This window comes from Chrysemys picta, chromosome 6 (assembly GCF_011386835.1).
Source record: "Chrysemys picta bellii isolate R12L10 chromosome 6, ASM1138683v2, whole genome shotgun sequence".
Classification (NCBI taxonomy): domain Eukaryota; kingdom Metazoa; phylum Chordata; order Testudines; family Emydidae; genus Chrysemys; species Chrysemys picta.
Window position 1 is genome coordinate 5,955,903 of NC_088796.1, and position 18,529 is coordinate 5,974,431.

At 46.2% G+C, this 18,529-nt stretch overlaps 2 protein-coding genes across 9 annotated transcripts in view; one reads left to right on the top strand and one right to left on the bottom strand.

Annotated features, from left to right (window-relative positions):
* TPGS2 (tubulin polyglutamylase complex subunit 2) overlaps positions 1-15,852 on the bottom strand; it is a 28,445-nt gene extending 12,593 nt beyond the window's left edge. The window contains exons 1-2 of one of the 2 annotated variants that reach the window (XM_005296204.4): positions 15,645-15,852; positions 5,386-5,465 (exon numbers count right to left, since the gene is read on the bottom strand). In XM_005296204.4, coding sequence (XP_005296261.2) covers positions 5,386-5,465; positions 15,645-15,717 — 153 coding nt within the window. In that variant the 5' untranslated portion in view covers positions 15,718-15,852. The remainder of the gene's footprint in view (positions 1-5,385; positions 5,466-15,644) is intronic. The other variant, XM_005296203.5, reaches the window with a different exon arrangement.
* A 116-nt stretch (positions 15,853-15,968) lies between these two features.
* KIAA1328 (KIAA1328 ortholog) overlaps positions 15,969-18,529 on the top strand; it is a 262,488-nt gene continuing 259,927 nt past the window's right edge. For 2 of the 7 annotated variants that reach the window (XM_065598669.1, XM_065598670.1), the window contains exon 1: positions 15,973-16,146. In XM_065598669.1, coding sequence (XP_065454741.1) covers positions 16,038-16,146 — 109 coding nt within the window. In that variant the 5' untranslated portion in view covers positions 15,973-16,037. Of the gene's footprint in view, positions 16,147-16,462; positions 16,639-18,529 lie in introns of those variants that run through there. The other 5 variants (XM_005296200.5, XR_010602080.1, XR_006174509.2 and 2 more) reach the window with 5 other exon arrangements.

The following is an 18,529-nucleotide window of genomic DNA, read 5'->3' on the forward strand; positions in this document are numbered from 1 at the left end:
GCATTATGCGGTGCAACGTCACAGCCCTTTCTCCTTGAGACTCTGGCCTCCCGTTCATCTCCGCTCCCCCCCACCCCTTGTGAGATGGCTTGCTGCTGCGGATACACCTAAAAGACGGCTAGCGGATCGGAAGCACGTTGATTCTGGTGGATGCGGATCCACATTTTTGTATCTGCGTAGGACTCTAACTATCACTACTCTTCCTATCAAATTATATCCCTGAAACAATAGACAAACTTTTTTCCAAACTAGAATGTATGTTTACAGTATCCCCAACTGCAAACATTCCAGCATCACGAGTAAGGCCCCGAAATCATGAGAGTTTTAAAGATAATACGTTGGAGGTTCTTTTTAGGTGCCTTCTGGTTTATGAAGCTTTTGGGTCATGTTTTCAAGGTTTTCTCTATACTGTGAGTGATCCCTTCAGAGCCGGATGCTCATGGTTGATGCAGTATGGGGAAGCGTTATGTAGCAGAGCACTGCAAGCTGCAGGACTGTCAATCTGGGACGTTTTCACAGCACCAAATGTTTTTTTAGAAACAAAAGAAATGTTTGGATTTATGTGAAAGGAAATTAAAAACCACAATCAAATATTTAGCATCCAAAGCCCATAAAACAAAGATAAATACTCCGATACCTTGTATTTATCTAACCTAAAGCAAATGCAGCCACTCCTTTGCTACACTCATTTTGTGCAGTTTCCCCATCTCCACACCGATCCATGCCATCCACGGGCTCTGGGGTGGGGCTGGGGATGAAGAGTTTGGGGTATAGGAGGGTGCTCCGGGCAGGAATTGAGGGCTTCAGAGGGCGGGAAGGGGATCAGGGCTGGGGTAGGGGTGTGAGAAGGGGTCCAGGTTCCAGCTAGGGGTGCGGACTCTGGGGTGGGGCTGGGGATGAGTGGTTTGGGGTGCAGGAGGGTGCTCTAGGCTGGAATTGAGGGGTTCGGAGGGCGGGAGAGGGCTTCAGGGCTGGGGCAGGGGGTTGGGGAGAGGCTATGGGGTACAGGCTCCGGGTGGCGCTTACCTCAAGCGGCTTCCGGAAGCAGTGGCATTTCCCTTCTCTGGTTCCTACGCGGAGGTGCGGCGAGGCAGCTCTGCACGCTGCCCCATCTGCAGGCACTGCCCCATCTGCAGGCACTGCCCCTGCAGCTCCCACTGAAGTGCCAGACGGGGCCATTACAGCGGGGCCATTGGAGCGCATAGGAGCTGGAGGGGGGCCATGCCATGGCTTCCGGGAGCTGCGTGAAGCGGCCCGACTCTGCTTTCCAGCGGGAGCTCGAGGGCCGGCTTAAAATGGCTAGCAGGCGGGATCCGGCCCATGGGCCATAGTTTGCCCACCCCTGTTCTAGAAGAATACTAAACTATATAGGCGTGCTTTAAATTCTCCAAATGCCTGTAACAGACGTGCCCTTGTTTTGCAGACTGTTTTCAAAGCTAAATATTTGTAATTTCACATTGCAGCGTCAGGAGTTCTAACTTCATAACTCTAGTTGCAAGAGGAAGGACTTGGGTTAAAAAAACAAAGGAGGCTGGATGTCTGGAGATGATTGATGTGCTACAAAGCCCCACCAGAATACAAGTATTTACATGCCACATTCCATCGATTTAAAAAACCTGTTTAATCATTTAATCTTGTTTTTCTATTAATAAACGTTTACACGTGAACAGCTCCATTGACTTCAATGGAATTACTCTCCTGAGAGAGACAAGAATCAGGACTCTTGTGATGACCGGTCTATTCATGGAAGGAGATAAGAGGTTTCTGGATAGACCTGCTGCCTTGAGCCCTCCTCTTCCAGGAGGACATATCAATTGGCATTTCTGTTTCCAGTCGCATTCTCTCTCTTTTTACCTTAATTTTAGGAACTTCCTCAGCTAACACCCTTTCATTGCCTTCTCCAGAGGATGGGTCTGAAGACAAGTTGCCAGAGCAGAACGTGGTCCCATTTGGGATCTTGGAGATCGTCCAATGTTTTCCATGAGGGTGGGAGAAGGCTGGCTGATCTGTAAAGTTACCTTCAGTCACAAGGGTCTGTGTTTTCAAACAGCTGTTTTCTTAGAGCAGAGGTCAGATAAGCCCAAATGATATACCTGAAACTGCTTACCCTCAGCCCCTTCAACTAGCTGCATGCACCCTGCTCATCTGGTGCTTTCCAGAGTTGCACTTACCAGCCTCATAAAGTACAAACCAAGATGCCCAATATTTGATGCAATTTTAATTTCTTTTGTTTATTGTCCATGATATCCCAAAATTACCTAGAAAGAACATGTTTGATGTATGTGTCCTTCTGGGGTGGTGGGGAACTCTATCAGCTAGTAAGTTTATGTTGCCCAACATGTGTTGATTCCCACATAAAAAGGAAGATTTTACATAGGGCAGTTAACTCAAAATAATAATAGAATAGTCCCTTATTGGGAACAATCCTATAGAAGTTAATAGAAATTAAATCCATAAGGTTCTACAGACACTACTCTAAACACAAAAAGGCACAGAGCTCACTCCATGCGAAACCTGAGTGAGGGGAGCAGGAGAGGTATATACATTTTTTATGGCTTTCTAACACTGGAGATGGGCACGGGCCAATTTGTCTCTCCACATAAGTTACTACCACTTCAGGGCTGGTCTAACCCAGCTGCTGAAGGCTCCAGAACTCGTCTGGCAGCTGGGAATATCCCCAGTGCAGAGATGTTCCAGTCATGCCCTCCATGCTCTACGGAGGGGGAATTCTGAGGCGGATGTGTTTGCCGGCTTCACAACCCCTTTGCACTAGCAGAGCAGCACACATGGGTTACAATAGGCCCCAGTCTCAGACCCATTAAGAACAGCATTTATAAATAGCAGGGACAGAATTGTGCATCTGATTTTATCAGGAGATTATAAAACCTTTAGGGCTTTTGACCCCAAATGCCTCTTGGAACTCCCTAAGTTCCTCTGCTTGGACTCCATGTCCTCTGCTGTGTCCCTTTCTGAGGGGCTACACACTTCCCTGTGTGCTTGCCCTGCTTTGCAGGCTGGCATGGATCTACTGCTGTGTCTGTCCTCACCCCTCTTTGGGGCATCGTACACCTCTGGGGCAGTCCAGAGAGAATAGTCCTTGTGCTCCCTGGAGAGCAAGGGCTGTAATGTGCCTAGCTCTTAGGTAGGTCCCCTGTGCCTATCCTGCCCTATACCACCCCCTTCCCCATTCCCTCTTTCCCCCACCCCACCTGCCTTCCCTCATTTCCACTGCCCCCCTCTTCCCCAGCTTTAGCTATGGAGCTATGATTGAGTGGGCTCATATTCAAGGTCTTTGTTGTTTTAGTGACCTATCACTCAACAATACTTGACCAACTTTCTTCAAGATTTGCAGAAAAAAATTTCCTTGATGTTTAGAATGCAGTTAAATTTCAGGACAAACCATTTTTCTTAGCCTATGTTATAGAGGGAGTTAAAAACAGGGATTGTAAAGGAACCTTGTTATAATTTTACTATAGAGAGAATTTTTTCATTTGACCAGAGCTCAGAGAGCCAGGAAGCAATGTATGAGTCGATTGTTTCCCCTCCATTAAACTGGTAAACAGTGCCACCTAGTGGTTGTGGAAACACAATGAAATGTAAAAAGAACGAGGAGTACTTGTGGCACCTTAGAGACTAACAAATGTATTTGAGCATAAGCTTTCATGGGCTAAAACCCACTTCACTGGATGATTAATACAATTAAATCATAGCTCTATCCTGGCTTTATTGGTGGGCATAAATAAGTGAAGTCTGGTGCTACATTGTAAAGGGTAGCCGTGAGCGATATTTTTCTGTAATGCTTAGGAAGAGATAGGTGGAGAGGTAGCCTACAAGGTAAATCGGGTTATTTGTATGTAGAAATTAAAGAAGTGAAATCTGCATGGATGTTACTCCCGGGGGAATTCTGCCCCATTGCGCACATGCAAAATTCACCAATTTTGTTTTTTCTCCACAGAAAATACATTCTGCTGGAGAGGCACCGCAGTTACGCCTTTCTCCCACCAGGGGCTGCTGTGGTGCCAGAACAGCGGCAGCTGGCTCACCAGCTATAGCAGTCAGCAGCCGATAGGGAGGATGAGAGGCTGCGTTCCTCACAGCGCCCTGCCCTGGGGGCCAAGTGAGGAGCCATGGGGTTTTGGGTGGACAGACAGAGTGGGGCATATGGGGCTCCTGAGAATGGGGGTCACATAGATTGGGATTCAGAAGGGCTAGTGCGTGGGCAGACTGGAGCAGGGGCTGAATAGGAATGGGGGTGCAGGGCCACATGAGGACAGGTTGGGTGCAGGGCCACAGGAGAGTGAGGTGGCAGAATACATGGGGACAGGGGAGTAGGGCTGTCTGAGTGGAAGTGCAGGGACACATGGGGACAGGGGCAGATGTGCCTGATTGAACGAGAGAGGCTAGGGGTCAGCCAGGGTCTGCATGGGGGAGGCGCCCCAACTCCCTAACAATCCCTTCCCCCCCAAAAAACTGTTCCATACTTCTCCCATCCAGACCCAACAGCCCTACAGGTTCACTCCCAGGCTCCTTCCCAGCAATTACTTCCCTCTCCTGGCAAATTATGTTTCTGAATTATAGATTAAATGAATTATTACTTAAAGTTCTGTATTAATATGCTTAGTAAGGAATCTATTTGTCAAAAAAAACACATTTCCTGAATCTTTTTTGTTGTCAGTATTGTTACAGGCATACTTGTAGGCAGATATTTTGAAATAAATTTTGACAAATAAAGTATGCAGAATTTTGCTGAATTTTAAAATATTCTGCATATTTAAATTTTTTTGGCGCAGAATTACCCTAGGAGTAGCATGTGTGCATCGGTGTTTTCGATTTATGGTTGGAGTGGAGATATGGGAAGTAGAAGGTAGGAAGTTGAGGTTGAGAAAGGAAACTGATGAGTGGAGTGTAGGTGGGGGCACTGAATGACTTGATTGTACTACAAGTCTCTCTTTTATGGCCATAAGGAGCTTGGTTTTATGTCTCATCTGAAAGATAACTCTTCAAGCAACACAGTGGCCCTATCACCATACTACAGCTTGGTTTCAGGGCTGATGCAGAAGAATGACAACCACCTACTGAGTCACCATCGCTACTCTCTGCAGCACTCAAGTGTCCCTTAGAGGACTCCCATCTGAATGCATCAGCGGCCTGTTTGTCTTGTGAGATCCAACAACACTGCAATTGCAGGTGGTATGGCTGGAAGCCAGAGTACTACCTGAAAAGGAGACAGCATTGCTCCAATTTGCATCACACACCTCGGTCTCTCTTACCTATGGGCTGGGCGGTACGTGAAATGTTGTAGCAATGTGCAGTATCCTGCATGCATGCATAGCCTGTTGCGTTGTCAGAACAACCCCGTTACAGCGCTGAAATGAAACTACCCACCTGCTCCCAGGAAACAATAGAGTGACGTTCAGCTGGCTCCTTTTCCACAAATGTCACCTCATCGACTCCTGGAGAAGTTTCTATAAAACAAAAAGTAGAGCATGAGCACACCTTGCAGACGTGACACCAAGTGCTACAATCTGTCTGGTTTTGTAAGCTCAGGAGAGTCGGGGCTGATGTGAAGTTAAAGGGGAACTATGCAAAAATGAGCTGCATGGACACTTTTCAAAGACACCATAATTAGAGGCCCAACTTCAATGTATGCCTCAAATTAAAAAACACACTAAAAGAACTAAAAAAGAGCCACTGTGGCTTAACAACCATGTAAAAGAAGCAGTGAGAGATAAAAGGCATCTTTTAAAAAGTGATGGTTAAATCCTAGTGAGGTAAATAGAAAGAAGCATAAACACTGTCAAATTAAGTGTAAAAATGTAATAAGAAATGCCAAAGGGGAGGCTGAAGAACAGCTAGCCAAAAACTCAAAAGGTAATAACAAAATGTTTTTTTAAGTACATCAGAAACAACCAGTGGGGCCCCTGGACAATCGAGATACAAAAGGAGCACTTAAAGACGATAAAGTCATTGCAGAGAAACTAAATGAATTCTTTGCTTCAGTCTTCACGGCTGAGGACGTTAGAGAGATTCCCAAACCTGAGTCGTCCTTTGTAGGTAACAAATCTAAGAAACTGTCACAGATTCAAGTGTCACTAGAGGAGGTTTTGGAATTAATTGATAAACTTAACAGTAGCAAGTCACCGGAACCAGATGGCATTCACCCAAGAGTTCTGAAAGAACTCAAATGTGAAACTGCGCCACTATTAACTATTTCAGAGTAGCAGCCGTGTTAGTCTGTATCCGCAAAAAGAAGAACAGGAGTACTTGTGGCACCTTAGAGACTAACAAATTTATTAGAGCATAAGCTTTCGTGGACTACAGCCCACTTCTTGTAACCTGTCCTTTAAATCAGCTTCTGTACCCAATGACTGGAAGATAGCTAATGTAACTCCAATATTTAAAAAGGGCTCTAAGGGTGATCCCGGCAATTACAGACCGGTAAGTCTAACAGCAGTACTGGGCAAATTAGTTGAAACAATAGTAAATAATAAAATTGTCAGGCACATAGAAGAACATAAATTGTTGGGCAAAAGTCAACATGGTTTCTGTAAAGGGAAATCATGTCTTACTAATCTATTAGAGTTCTTTGAAGGGGTCAACAAACATGTGGACAAGGAGGATCCAGTGGACATAGTGTACTTAGATTTCCAGAAAGTCTTTGACAAGGTCCCTCACCAAAGGCTCTTACGTAAATTAAGCTGTTATGGGATAAGAGGGAAGATCCTTTCATAGATTGAGAACTGGTTAAAAGAAGGGAACAAAGGGTAGGAATAAATGGTAAATTTTCAGAATGGAGAGGGGTAACTAGTGGTGTTCCCCAAGGGTCAGTCCTAGGACCAATTCTATTCAACTTATTCATAAATGATCTGGAGAAAGGGGTAAACAGCGAGGTGGCAAAGTTTGCAGATGATACTAAACTGCCCAAGATAGTTAAGACCAAAGCAGACTGTCATGAACTTCAAAAAGATCTCACAAAACTAAGTGATTGGGCAACAAAATGGCAAATGAAATTTAATGTGGATAAATGTAAAGTAATGCACATGGAAAAAATAACCCCAACTATACATACAATATGATGGGGGCTAATTTAGCTACAACTAATCAGGAAAGAGATCTTGGAGTTATCGTGGATAGTTCTCTGAAGACGTCCATGCAGTGTGCAGTGGCAGTCAAAAAAGCAAACAGGATGTTAGGAATCATTAAAAAAGGGACAGAGAAGAAGACAGAGAATATATTGATTGCCCTTATATAAATCCATGGTACGCCCATATCTTGAATACTGCGTATAGATGTGGTCTCCTCATCTCAAAAAAGATATACTGGCATTAGAAAAGGTTCAGAGAAGGGCAACTAAAATGATTAGGGGTTTGGAACAGGTCCCAGATGAGGAGAGATTAAAGAGGCTAGGACTTTTCAGCTTGGAAAAGAGGAGACTAAGGGGGGATATGATAGAGGTCTATAAAATCATGAGTGGTGTGGAGAAAGCGAATAAGGAAAAAGTTATTTACTTGTCCCCATAATATAAGAACTAGGGGCCACCAAATGAAATTAATGGGCAGCAGGTTTAAAACAAATAAAAGGGAGTTCTTCTTCACACAGCGCAGTCAACCCGTGGAACTCCTTGCCTGAGGAGGTTGTGAAGGCTAGGACTATAACAGGGTTTAAAAGAGAACTAGATAAATTCATGGAGGTTAAGTCCATTAATGACTATTAGCCAGGATGGGTAAGGAATGGTGTCCCTAGCCTCTGTTTGTCCGAGGGTGGAGATGGATGGCAGGAGAGGGATCACTTGATCACTACCTGTTAGGTTCACTCCCTCCGGGGCACCTTGCATTGGCCACTGTCGGTAGACAGGATACTGGGCTGGATGGACCTTTGGTCTGACCCAGTGTGGCCGTTCTTATGTTCTTAGGGTGCTTTTACTCAGTCATTAACCAACTGTAGTTGATAAAATATTAATACTTGGTCAGTCATTTTGCTGTGAGAATAATACATATATGTAAAAACTAAACACTTTCCTTTTAATATGAATATATATAGTAAATGAAACAATGAATTCACACTACTGTGGCTCTTTTGGGTAATGTTGATCGCTAATTTGGCTCCTGAACTTCTGAGGTCTGAGTATCACCAAGTTAAGTGATTATTTTATGAATGTAGGATCTGATCCTGCAAAGAGGTCTGCTTTAGCAGACCCTTAGTCCTCTTTGGAATCCCAGTGGGACTCCAGGCTGGTCTACTTGCAGCAAAAGGTCCAGAATTTATAAAAAACTATTGGGCTCCTTTGGACTGAAGGCTACAGTGTAAATGTAAGCTACGATATCTACAGAGTGCCATCACTGGGGCTGAGAGCCTGTGGAACCTTTTCCCTTGCATTTATTCAGATTATTATTTTAATAATCAAAGGCTTCATTCAAAGCTGTTTGAAATCAATGAAACATTCCCACTGATTTAAATTGCTTTGGGTCAGGTCTAAAAAGACTGCTTACCTGCTACAGGAATTAAAACCACAGTACACAAAGGTAAACTGTCACTTTAAAAACTGGTGCTGGTGTAAAAGGAAAAAATATTCGATCCCAAAGCAGTCAAACACACAACACAGTGCACTAGACAGGAAAGGCACCAAATAGCTCTGGTCATATTTCTTTCCACAGTACTGAGCGTTTTGTTCTAGCACGGGGGTGGGCAAACTTTTTGGCCCAAGGGTCACATCGGGGAATAGAAATTGTATGGCGGGCCATGAATGCTCACAAAATTGGGGTGCGGGCTCTGGGGTGGGCCTGGGGATAAGAGGTTTGGGGTGCAGGAGGGTGCTCCGAGCTGTGATTGAGGGGGTTGGAGAGTGGGAGGGGGATCAGGGCCAGAGAAGTGGGTTGGGGCATGGGGAGAGGGTCAGGGTGTGCAGGCACCGAGCGGCGCTTACCTCAAGCGGCTCCCGGAAGCAGTGACATGTCCCTTCTCCGGCTCCTACACAGGGGCATGGCCAGGCGGCTCTGCACGCTGCCCCATCCGCAGGCACCGCCCCTGCAGAGCCTGCTGGAGCGCGTAGGAACCGGAGCGGGGCCAGGCCGCAACTTCTGGGAGTTGTGTGGTGCAGCCCCCGACCCTGTGCCCTGTCTGGAGTGGGGCCAAGCCGCGTGGTGCGGCCCCTGACCCTGCGCCCCGGCTGGAGCGCTGCCGAGCCGTGTGGTGCAGCCCCGACCCTGCGCCCTGGTTGGAGCGCCGCCGAGCCACGTGGTGTAGCTCACGGGCTGGAGTTGAAACGGCTCGCGGGCTGGATCCAGCCTGCAGCCCGTAGTTTGCCCACCCATATTCTAACAGGTGGGTCATCCAGAGTTTTTCTATCACTTTGACAGTGGCAGTCAATATAAGGAAGTTTGACTTCTGTTCAGAGTTGCTAATCAGAAGAGTTTGCGCTACATTACCCGATGCTTTCAAGGACAACATATATACAGCAATAACTCTAATCTGAAGTGGTATATTCCATATTCATGGATACATCCTGGACATAAACATTAGCTGTATGGAAAAAAGATAAGGAGACTGACTATGGACCTAATCCTGAGGGCTTTTTTTGTTGGAGGGTTACATTTTTTTTGGGGTGTTTGCACCATTGAAGTTCATCCCCTCTGGCCAATGCAGGGCCGCTGCCTTCAGAAGGCTTTCTGCCCCTTTGCCCAGTTTCATTTCAAATAGTCGTGTGTGTGTGAAGTTAGTTCTTGCTAGACTATACGTCCTCTAAATGGGGATTCTATCCTGCATTTGTAGGGGTGATAATGTAGAACCCATGATCTGACAAACCTTTTCCATCTCTAAGTTCACAGATCATATTAATGGAATAATTGTTATTTCTATGATCAAAGAAAACAGCGGGGACGTTTAATTCATCTTGCACAAAGGCTCAACTGGGACGGTGGAAGATTCAATATTGTATCAGTCACAGGAAGATGTAAAGTGATGAATGAACTGCAAGTTCTAAAGGGGTCTATACCAAATCCAAGATCACAAGGAAAAGAAACTGTATCTTAAAAACATGAAATATCCTATGGGTAAATTGAAAATCACACTTAACAGACGTGCATAAGTATGGATGGGAGCAACATTAAACATGGAGAAGAAAAAAAATCTGCCATGGACACCTTCTTGGAATCCAGATGGAAGAAATCAAGAGGCCTACCACGTTAGGCTAATGATATGGATAAAGCTGAACAAATCCAGGAGAGAAGTCTCCCACTTAAATATTCTGAATCAGGATCACAATTATCTCTTCCATTTATTTAGCACCTTTCACCTGGAAGGTTCCCAAACAACTCTACAAACTTTGTAAGAGAGACTTGATCGAATGATCTGAGCACAAGGTTGGGAGTTGGGAATTCCCATACTATAAATTACAATTCTTGCTCTGTTACTGATTCCCCCTCTAGCCTTTGTCAAGTCACAAGTTCTCAGTAAAATGGGGTGAATAATGAAGTTCTTTTCTCACGGGGTGTTGTATGTATTAAAGTGTGGTTCGGCGCTGAAAAGTGACTGTAAAAACCACATTGGGGTTCCATGTTTTCTGTATTTTCAAATCAAGCGTGTTTAGTTTACAAGCAAGAAAATGGACAGTTTTGTTAGGTTCTTTCTAACTGCCATCCCTACAAATGCTTTGGAGCATGAATCAAGGGTGTTTCCTTCCCAAGTGTCACCACCAGGCATATAGTTTCTGCAGGCTACAGTAGGCCCTGAGTGACAGGTGTGAAACCCCACTGCCCTCTAATTATAACCCCTGTAACACCTGTGAAAACTCAGTCTTCAGCAGGTTTCAACAGAGGTTGGAGCTTAGTATGCAATTCTGTACAGGAGACACAAAAAGGAAGAGAATTTGTAAAATGGGGACCACAGCATTTACCTGTGTAAGCTCCCCCCGTATGTGCAACAGCTTTAAAATGAGCATGCCTAGTTTTAAGGAAATATAACCATCTTCCCCAACGTAAAAATGTTCCACTAACTCAGTGGCTCTCAAACTTTTTTTACTGGTGACCCCTTTCACACAGCAAGCCTCTGAGTGTGACCCCCCTTATAAATTAATAACACTTTTTTATATATTTAACGGCGTTTGGGGTGGAGGTTGACAGCTCACAACCCCCCATGTAATAACCTCACGACTCCCTGAGGGGTCCCGACCCCCAGTTTGAGAACTCCTGCACTAACTCAGAGGTAAAAGGCTCATCGCTGCTCTTGTGCCATTTTATGCAGAATAATGATCTGTGACTTTTATGAGCCCTTCAGAGCTAACCCCTGAATAAGGCATCTTCAGAATTCAAGTATCCTTTGTTATCTGAAGGTTGGCTACAAAAAGTATATAACACAAACTCCCTACAGGAAAAAAAAAATAGGATTGCCTTGTTAAATCGTTGCAATTTTAGTGTTCAGCGAAGAAACCACATTAAAATCTTGAAAGTGTGGAAAAAGTAGCACCACACTGCTTATGACAACACAAATCACAGACAAGTACAAAGAGAAGAGGGGAGGATCTATTCCCTAGAACTAGGATGACTTTCAGAATAAAAGAACCAGATGGTTTAGAGGTGGGGTAGAGAAGTCTCTGCTGGGATCAAGAGTCCCATTGCAGCCAGAACCCACCAACAATCCCCTGTGCATCCAGATCCCACCCGCACCCGGATCCCCCACTGAGCTGCCCGGACCCAGATTGCCCCACACAGAACTCCCTCAACCCACACCCGTATCCCCCCACACTAAGCCCCCTGGGATCCTGCCTTTCTGAGCCTGCCTGCCCATACCTGGTGCACCTGGCACGGAGGGGTAGGGTCCTGGGGTGCTTCTAGAACAGGCCAGGTCCTTGCGCTGTGTCAGGGCTGGGTGCAGCCTCATCGCCGAGTCCGTGTCCCGGTGGGGGGGGGAACGTGTGTGTGTGTGTGTGTGGAAGCTGCACAGTGATCTCCCACCTCTGTGCAGCCAGTGGCCTGTGCCCTCCAATGCCATGCTGGAGCCTCCACATTTATTTGAGATATAAAATTCGCAGAATTTTGCAGCATTTTAAAATATCGTGCACGGAATTTTTAAATTTTTGGTGCAGAATACCCTCACAAGTAATCAGATTTGGTCACCAATTAGACATGACGTGATGTGACAAGGAAAAATGTCTGGAGTGAGTATACTAGACAGCTGCCGAGAGTTACCACAACAATTACTCATGAGAGATACGTGTCAGAATCATGTATACCTCATGCGAGAAAGAAAGTTTAAGGGAAAAAAACAACCCCTCTAAGCTCAGTTCCATGCACTGTGTCCAGTACTGCTAACCCCAAGCTTTCAAAAATTGAGATTTTAAACCAATCATATCTAAAAAAAAAAATAAAAAAAAAAATCAGTTCTTTTTTCTTTGCCTTCTGGTTTCTAGTTTCTTCCTGTGCACCATGTATTGTAGGTCCAGTTAGTCAGCGGGGACTGTCTCTGCCTGGGGTACTTGTAGCTCACCCAAAGCAGCTACATTTCAGGGGTAGGGGACAAATACAGCTCCCTGACTGGACCTCTCACACAGCACCTATGGCTCTGCTCAGATATGGAATTCATAGAGTCTACAGCCAGTGGAGGACTTTGTAGAGATATTAAAGAAGGTACTAACAGTGATTCCACAATATGCCAACATTTTTATGGCTGACTTAGAACAACGCTTCCTTAGCTCTCGTCCCCTAACGCCCTTACTCTACTTGCGCTACATTGATGACATCTTCATCATCTGGACCCATGGAAAAGAAGCCCTTGAGGAATTTCACCATGATTTCAATAATTTCCATCCCACCATCAACCTCAGCCTAGATCAATCCACACAAGCGGTCCATTTCCTGGACACTACCGTGCTAATAAGCGATGGTCACATAAATACCACCCTATACCGGAAACCTACTGACCGCTACACTTACCTACATGCCTCCAGCTTCCATTCAGGACACACCACACGATCCATTGTCTACAGCCAAGCTCTAAGATATAACCGCATTTGCTCCAATCCCTCAGAAAGAGACAAGCACCTACAAGATCTCTATCAAGCATTCTTAAAACTACAATACCCACCCTCTCTGTATGTGTGTATATATATCTCCTCAATATATGTTCCATTCTATATGTATCCGAAGAAGTGGGCTGTAGTCCACGAAAGCTTATGCTCTAATAAATTTGTTAGTCTCTAAGGTGCCACAAGTACTCCTGTTCTTTTCACTTCATTGTAACAGCAACGGCTCCTAGGAACAGACCCCCACCCTCTGTGATTAAAGGGCCCGGAGTCTCAAATGAATTAGCACACACCCCGAAAGTGGTGGAGACAGTAAATTAAAATATGGCTAAGATATGGAATGTATGTTGATGAATGCTTGATGTACATGAATGGTTAGGGAGGTGCCAGCCTAGAAAGGGAGTATCCATCGGCCGAAGAATGTGTCAAGTGGACGACCAGATCCCCTGGAGGGTAAAACTGGGATCCACCCCATCACCTGGAAGGATGAGAAACACAAACTTTGGACAAGAGTACTTGTGGCACCTTAGAGACTAACAAATTTATTAGAGCATAAGCTTTCGTGGACTACAGCCCACTTCTTCGGATGCATATAGAATGGAACATATATTGAGGAGATATATATACACACATACAGAGAGCATGAACAGGTGGGAGTTGTCTTACCATACAGAGAGCATAAACAGGTGGGAGTTGTCTTACCAACTCTGAGAGGCCAATTAATTAAGAGAAAAAAAACTTTTGAAGTGATAATCAAGCTAGCCCAGTACAGACAGTTTGATAAGAAGTGTGAGAATACTTACAAGGGGAGATAGATTCAATGTTTGTAATGGCTCAGCCATTCTCAGTCCTTATTCAAACCGGAGTTGATTGTGTCTAGTTTGCATATCAATTCTAGCTCAGCAGTCTCTCGTTGGAGTCTGTTTTTGAAGTTTTTCTGTTGTAATATAGCCACCCGCAGGTCTGTCACTGAATGACCAGACAGGTTAAAGTGTTCTCCCACTGGTTTTTGAGTATTTTGATTCCTGATGTCAGATACAGACTAACACGGCTGCTACTCTGAAACTTTGGACAGTATGGAGCCATCAGGAATGTGCCACCTGCTGATTGAGTTAGCAACAGCAGAATGAAACAACTCCCATAGACTAACATAGGAATTAATTCCTATAAGAATGAACTCTCAAGACTGAGGATTTTGAGTCTCTGGTTCTGCTGCCAACCTCCAGGAGCAGGTGCACCTGACACAGACTCGGCTCCATCCTCATGACCAAGATACCTGGCCAGTAACTTGGCATGAGCAACTTCTAGGCTGGTAACTATAACACCTATACAGAACTTGAATGAACGATTGTGTCAATGAATCTATCTATATATGTATGAATGTGTATAAGGAATAAGTAGTGATAGGAATAAGTGGTCAAACAACGTTGTTTACTTTTATCTTTTGCTTTATCATTATAATCACAATAAATGTGGCATCTTTGCCTTATCCCTCTTAATAAGATGCTGCTGGTTTTTATTCTATTGGTATAACAACTTCACTGAATTAATTCCTATTTGAACTAGAGCATAGCTTTTAGAAAATCCAATCTTGATTTAAAGATTTCCAGTGATGGATAGTCTATTAGAACCCCAGTAAATGATTCCAGTGGTTAGTTACCCTTACTGCTAAAAATTTACAGTCTTAATTTGTCTAGCTTTAACTTCCAGTCATTGGATCACGTCACACCTTCCTTTGCTAGAATAAAGAGCCCATTATCAAATATCTGTTCCCCACACAGGTTCTTACAAACTGTGATCAAGTCACCCCTTAAAGAGAAGGTTAAGCTAAATAGGTTGACCTCTTTGAGTCTCTCACTATACGGCAGGTTTTCCAATCCGTGAATGATTCTCATGGCTCTTCTGACCCCTCTCCAATTTATCAACATCCCTTCTTGAATTGTGGGCACCAGAACTGGACATGGTACTGCAGCAGAGGTAGAATAACTTCTCTACTCCACTTTGAGATCCCCCTCTTCGTTCATCCCAGGATGACATTAGCTTTTTTTGGCCACAGCCTGGCACTGGGAGTTAAGGGCATTTAGTGCTGGCCGCTCTCGGGTTTAAAACGTAAGGCATGTAAGTCAGTGAGAGCTCTTAGGGGCAGGGCCCATCTGTTGCTATGTGTCATAGAATCATAGAATCTCAGGGTTAGAAGGGACCTCAGGAGGTATCTAGTCCAACCCCCTGCTCAAAGCAGGACCAATCCCCAGACAGATTTTTGCCCCAGATCCCTAAGTGGCCTCCTCAAGGATTGAACTCACAACCCTGGGTTTAGCAGGTCAATGCCCAAACCACTGAGCCATCCCTCCCCCCAGTCCCACCCCAGGGCCCCAGCGGGGTTTTGCTAGACCCCGATAATAAGAGGCTGTGGGTATCGTGGCTGGCAGGTGGGATGTGCCCATGGATCTGCCATGGAGCTTGTAGGCAGCCTGTGAGTCCCACCACCAACCCCCAGGTGGTTGCCACCAGGGCAGGGCTACTTCCATTGCAGCCCGGCCACCGTTTCCCGGCCAACGCGCCAGGGCCGTTTCCATGCCAACGCGGCGACCCAGGCCTGCTCCGGGCCCTCGGCCGGTCCCTCGCTCACCTAATATCCGGATGACCCCCAGGGTGAGCCTGTCCATAGAGGGCTTGAGGCTGCTGTAGGGCTTGTCCTCCATCCTCGGCACGCCCCTTGCCCAGCTCAACCCCTAGACAGAGAGAGGGGAATGAGGCTGATTTTGTCCCCGCTCGCGCCCTGTACCGGAGGCTGCGCAGCGAGGAACTCTGGGAGCTGTAGTTTCCTTCCTAGGCGACGGATGGGCTGTTGGGAGCGGTGCCTCCTGGGATTTGGAGTTCCCTGAGAGCGGCTTTCCCTGGGCCAGAACGTAGGGAGAAATACAGCTCCCAGAAGGCGTCGCTCTTCCGGGTAACAGCACAGACTCGCCCGTGTCTTGGCTCCGCTCGGCTGTAGCAGGACCAAGCTGGGGTCGGGGAGCCAATGGGCTGCGAGCTCTGGGGGCGGCGGGGGTACTCTGGGAGTGGCGGTTGTTTCAAGATGGCGGATGTGGCCGCTGGGCCCGGAGGAGCCGTTTACTGGAGCAGGGACAGTATCCTTCGCGGAGCGCTTAGGCGGCAGCGGGCGGGGGCTGGGCCGTGGGGCCAGAGCAGAGGCCGGGCGGGGCTGAGCCTGTAGGAGACAGGGGTGTTGGGGGGTGTGGTGGGGATGAGCCTGTAGGAGACAGGGGTGTTGGGGGGTGTGGTGGGGATGAGCCTGTAGGAGACAGGGGTGTTGGGAGGTAGGGGGGGCTGAGCCTGTAGGAGACAGGGGTGTTGGGGGGGATGAGCCTGTAGGAGACAGGGGTGTTGGGGGGGGGCTGAGCCTGTAGGAGACTTGGGTGTTGGGGGGCTGAGCCTGTAGGAAACCGGGGTGTTGGGGCTGAGCCTGTGCCTGTAGGAAACAGGGGTGTTGGGCGGGGGGGAAACTGAGCCTGGAGGAGACAGGGGGGCTAGGGGCTCAACCTGTAGGATGGTCCAGTGGTTAGGGCATTAGACTGTGGGAGACCTGGATTCGATTCCCTGCTCTGCCGCAAACATCCTGGGTAACTGTGGATAAGTTACTTAGGCTCTCTGTGTCTCAGTTCCTCGGGTGTAAAATGGGGATAACACTGGTGTGTGTGTGTGTGTGTATAAATACATTAGAGATTGTGAGGTGCTCAGCTACTGTGGTGATGAGGGCCGTATAAGTACCTAAGGAAGGAGATATAGAGGCTGAGGGCCCTCTGCACATGGGGAGGTGCACGCAGATTGTGTATGTTTGTGTGTAAAGACGTGTTTCATCTCATGGGGAGGAAATATACGGATCAGCCTGGGCTGGGAAGAGTGTCCTGTCCCAGCCTGTCATATGTATGGATGGAGTTGGAGGAGTATCTCAGCCCATCTTGGCAGTGGGGGTGGGCACGTATGTACACAGTTGTGGGTTATCTCAGTGGGAGTTGGTATGAACTGTTCTGGGGACACTTGGTAGGGAGCACACAGACTGGGAGGTGTCTCAGCTTGGAAGGGTGCTCCTGCTCTGTAATACAGTGAATGGTCCTTGCAGGTGGTTTTGTTGGCTCATGCACCATACCTAGTGCCACAGCACTGCTGCTTTATAGAAATGTTGGTGGTTGCCGTGCCATTGTTGTTTTAGTCTAAGCTCTGCATGGTGGGGAAAAAGTTGTCCAATGGGCATCTTGATCCCAGCCGAGGCTTCTTGGATCAAGATGGTACGTAAGGACAGCGACTTCTTGTCTCCCCTGTGGGCCATTGCATTCAGTATGTGCAATTGGGTCCATTTTGCACAGCTCTCGGTGAGTTGGAAGTGTCACTGTTTATCTGGGCAGAGTTTAATGCGGTGTTATGGAGATATACCTTCTCATAGAGCTGGAAGGGACCCTGAAAGATCCTTGAGTTCAGCCCCTCTGCCTGTACTAGCAGGACCAAGTACTGATTTTGCCCCAGATCCCTAAGTGGCCCCCTCAAGGATTGAGCTCATAACCCTGGGTTTAGCAGGCTAATGCTCAAACCACTGAGCTATCCCTCCCCCCATGTTGTTGTAGTTGTGTTGGTCCCAGGATATTAGAGAGACAAGGTGGGTGAGGTAACATTTATTGGACCCACTTCTGTTGATGAGAGAGACCAGCTTTCGAGGTAAAAAGAGCTCTTCCTCAGGTTCTGGGAATGAGAACGATGACTTGTAAACATTGCCCCGCAGTATTTGAGCCCCAAACATTGCAGCCAAAGAACATGAAAATGAGACAATTGAGGGACTGATGTAATTGAGTTTCATTGTCCATGACAAGAAAAATGCGAAAAAGTAAACAGCGTAAATAGTGACATGAGTTGGACTCCTGCAATTCTTTCAATCAAAGGTGGGCTTAATAATTTATTTTGCAAACAAACATCTTTACCTCTGCTTACCGACACTGTCTCTTTAAAGAGACAAGGTGGGTGAGGTAATGTCTTTTATTGGTCTAACTTCTGTTGGTGAGAAACAAGCTTACACCTGACCTGAAGAAGAGTGCTGTGAAAACTCAAAAGCTTGTCTCTCTCACCAACAGAAGTTGGTCCAATGAAAGCTGTTACCTCACCCACCTTGTCTCTTTAATATCCTGGAACTGACACCGCTACAACAAAACGGCATATTGCCTCTTTAAAGAAGAGACTCTAAAGGCCACACCCTGCTCTGGATTCTGCTGGTTTTTGCACTCTTATCATTAGACTAATTTATGTGGGGCAGGGATTTTGGCCCTGTAGGCACCACTGTAATACAAATAATATGTTGCCCAGTACCAGGTGCTTTTAGAGGGCTAGATATAATAAATTGTATTTATGATTGTGACAACCAATTATTTGAACATTTCTGAAATAGCTTTCTTCACAAATAACTGCCTGAAACCAAATCTCAATCTCCTGGCTAAACAAATACATGAAAAGTCCCTAGACATTCAA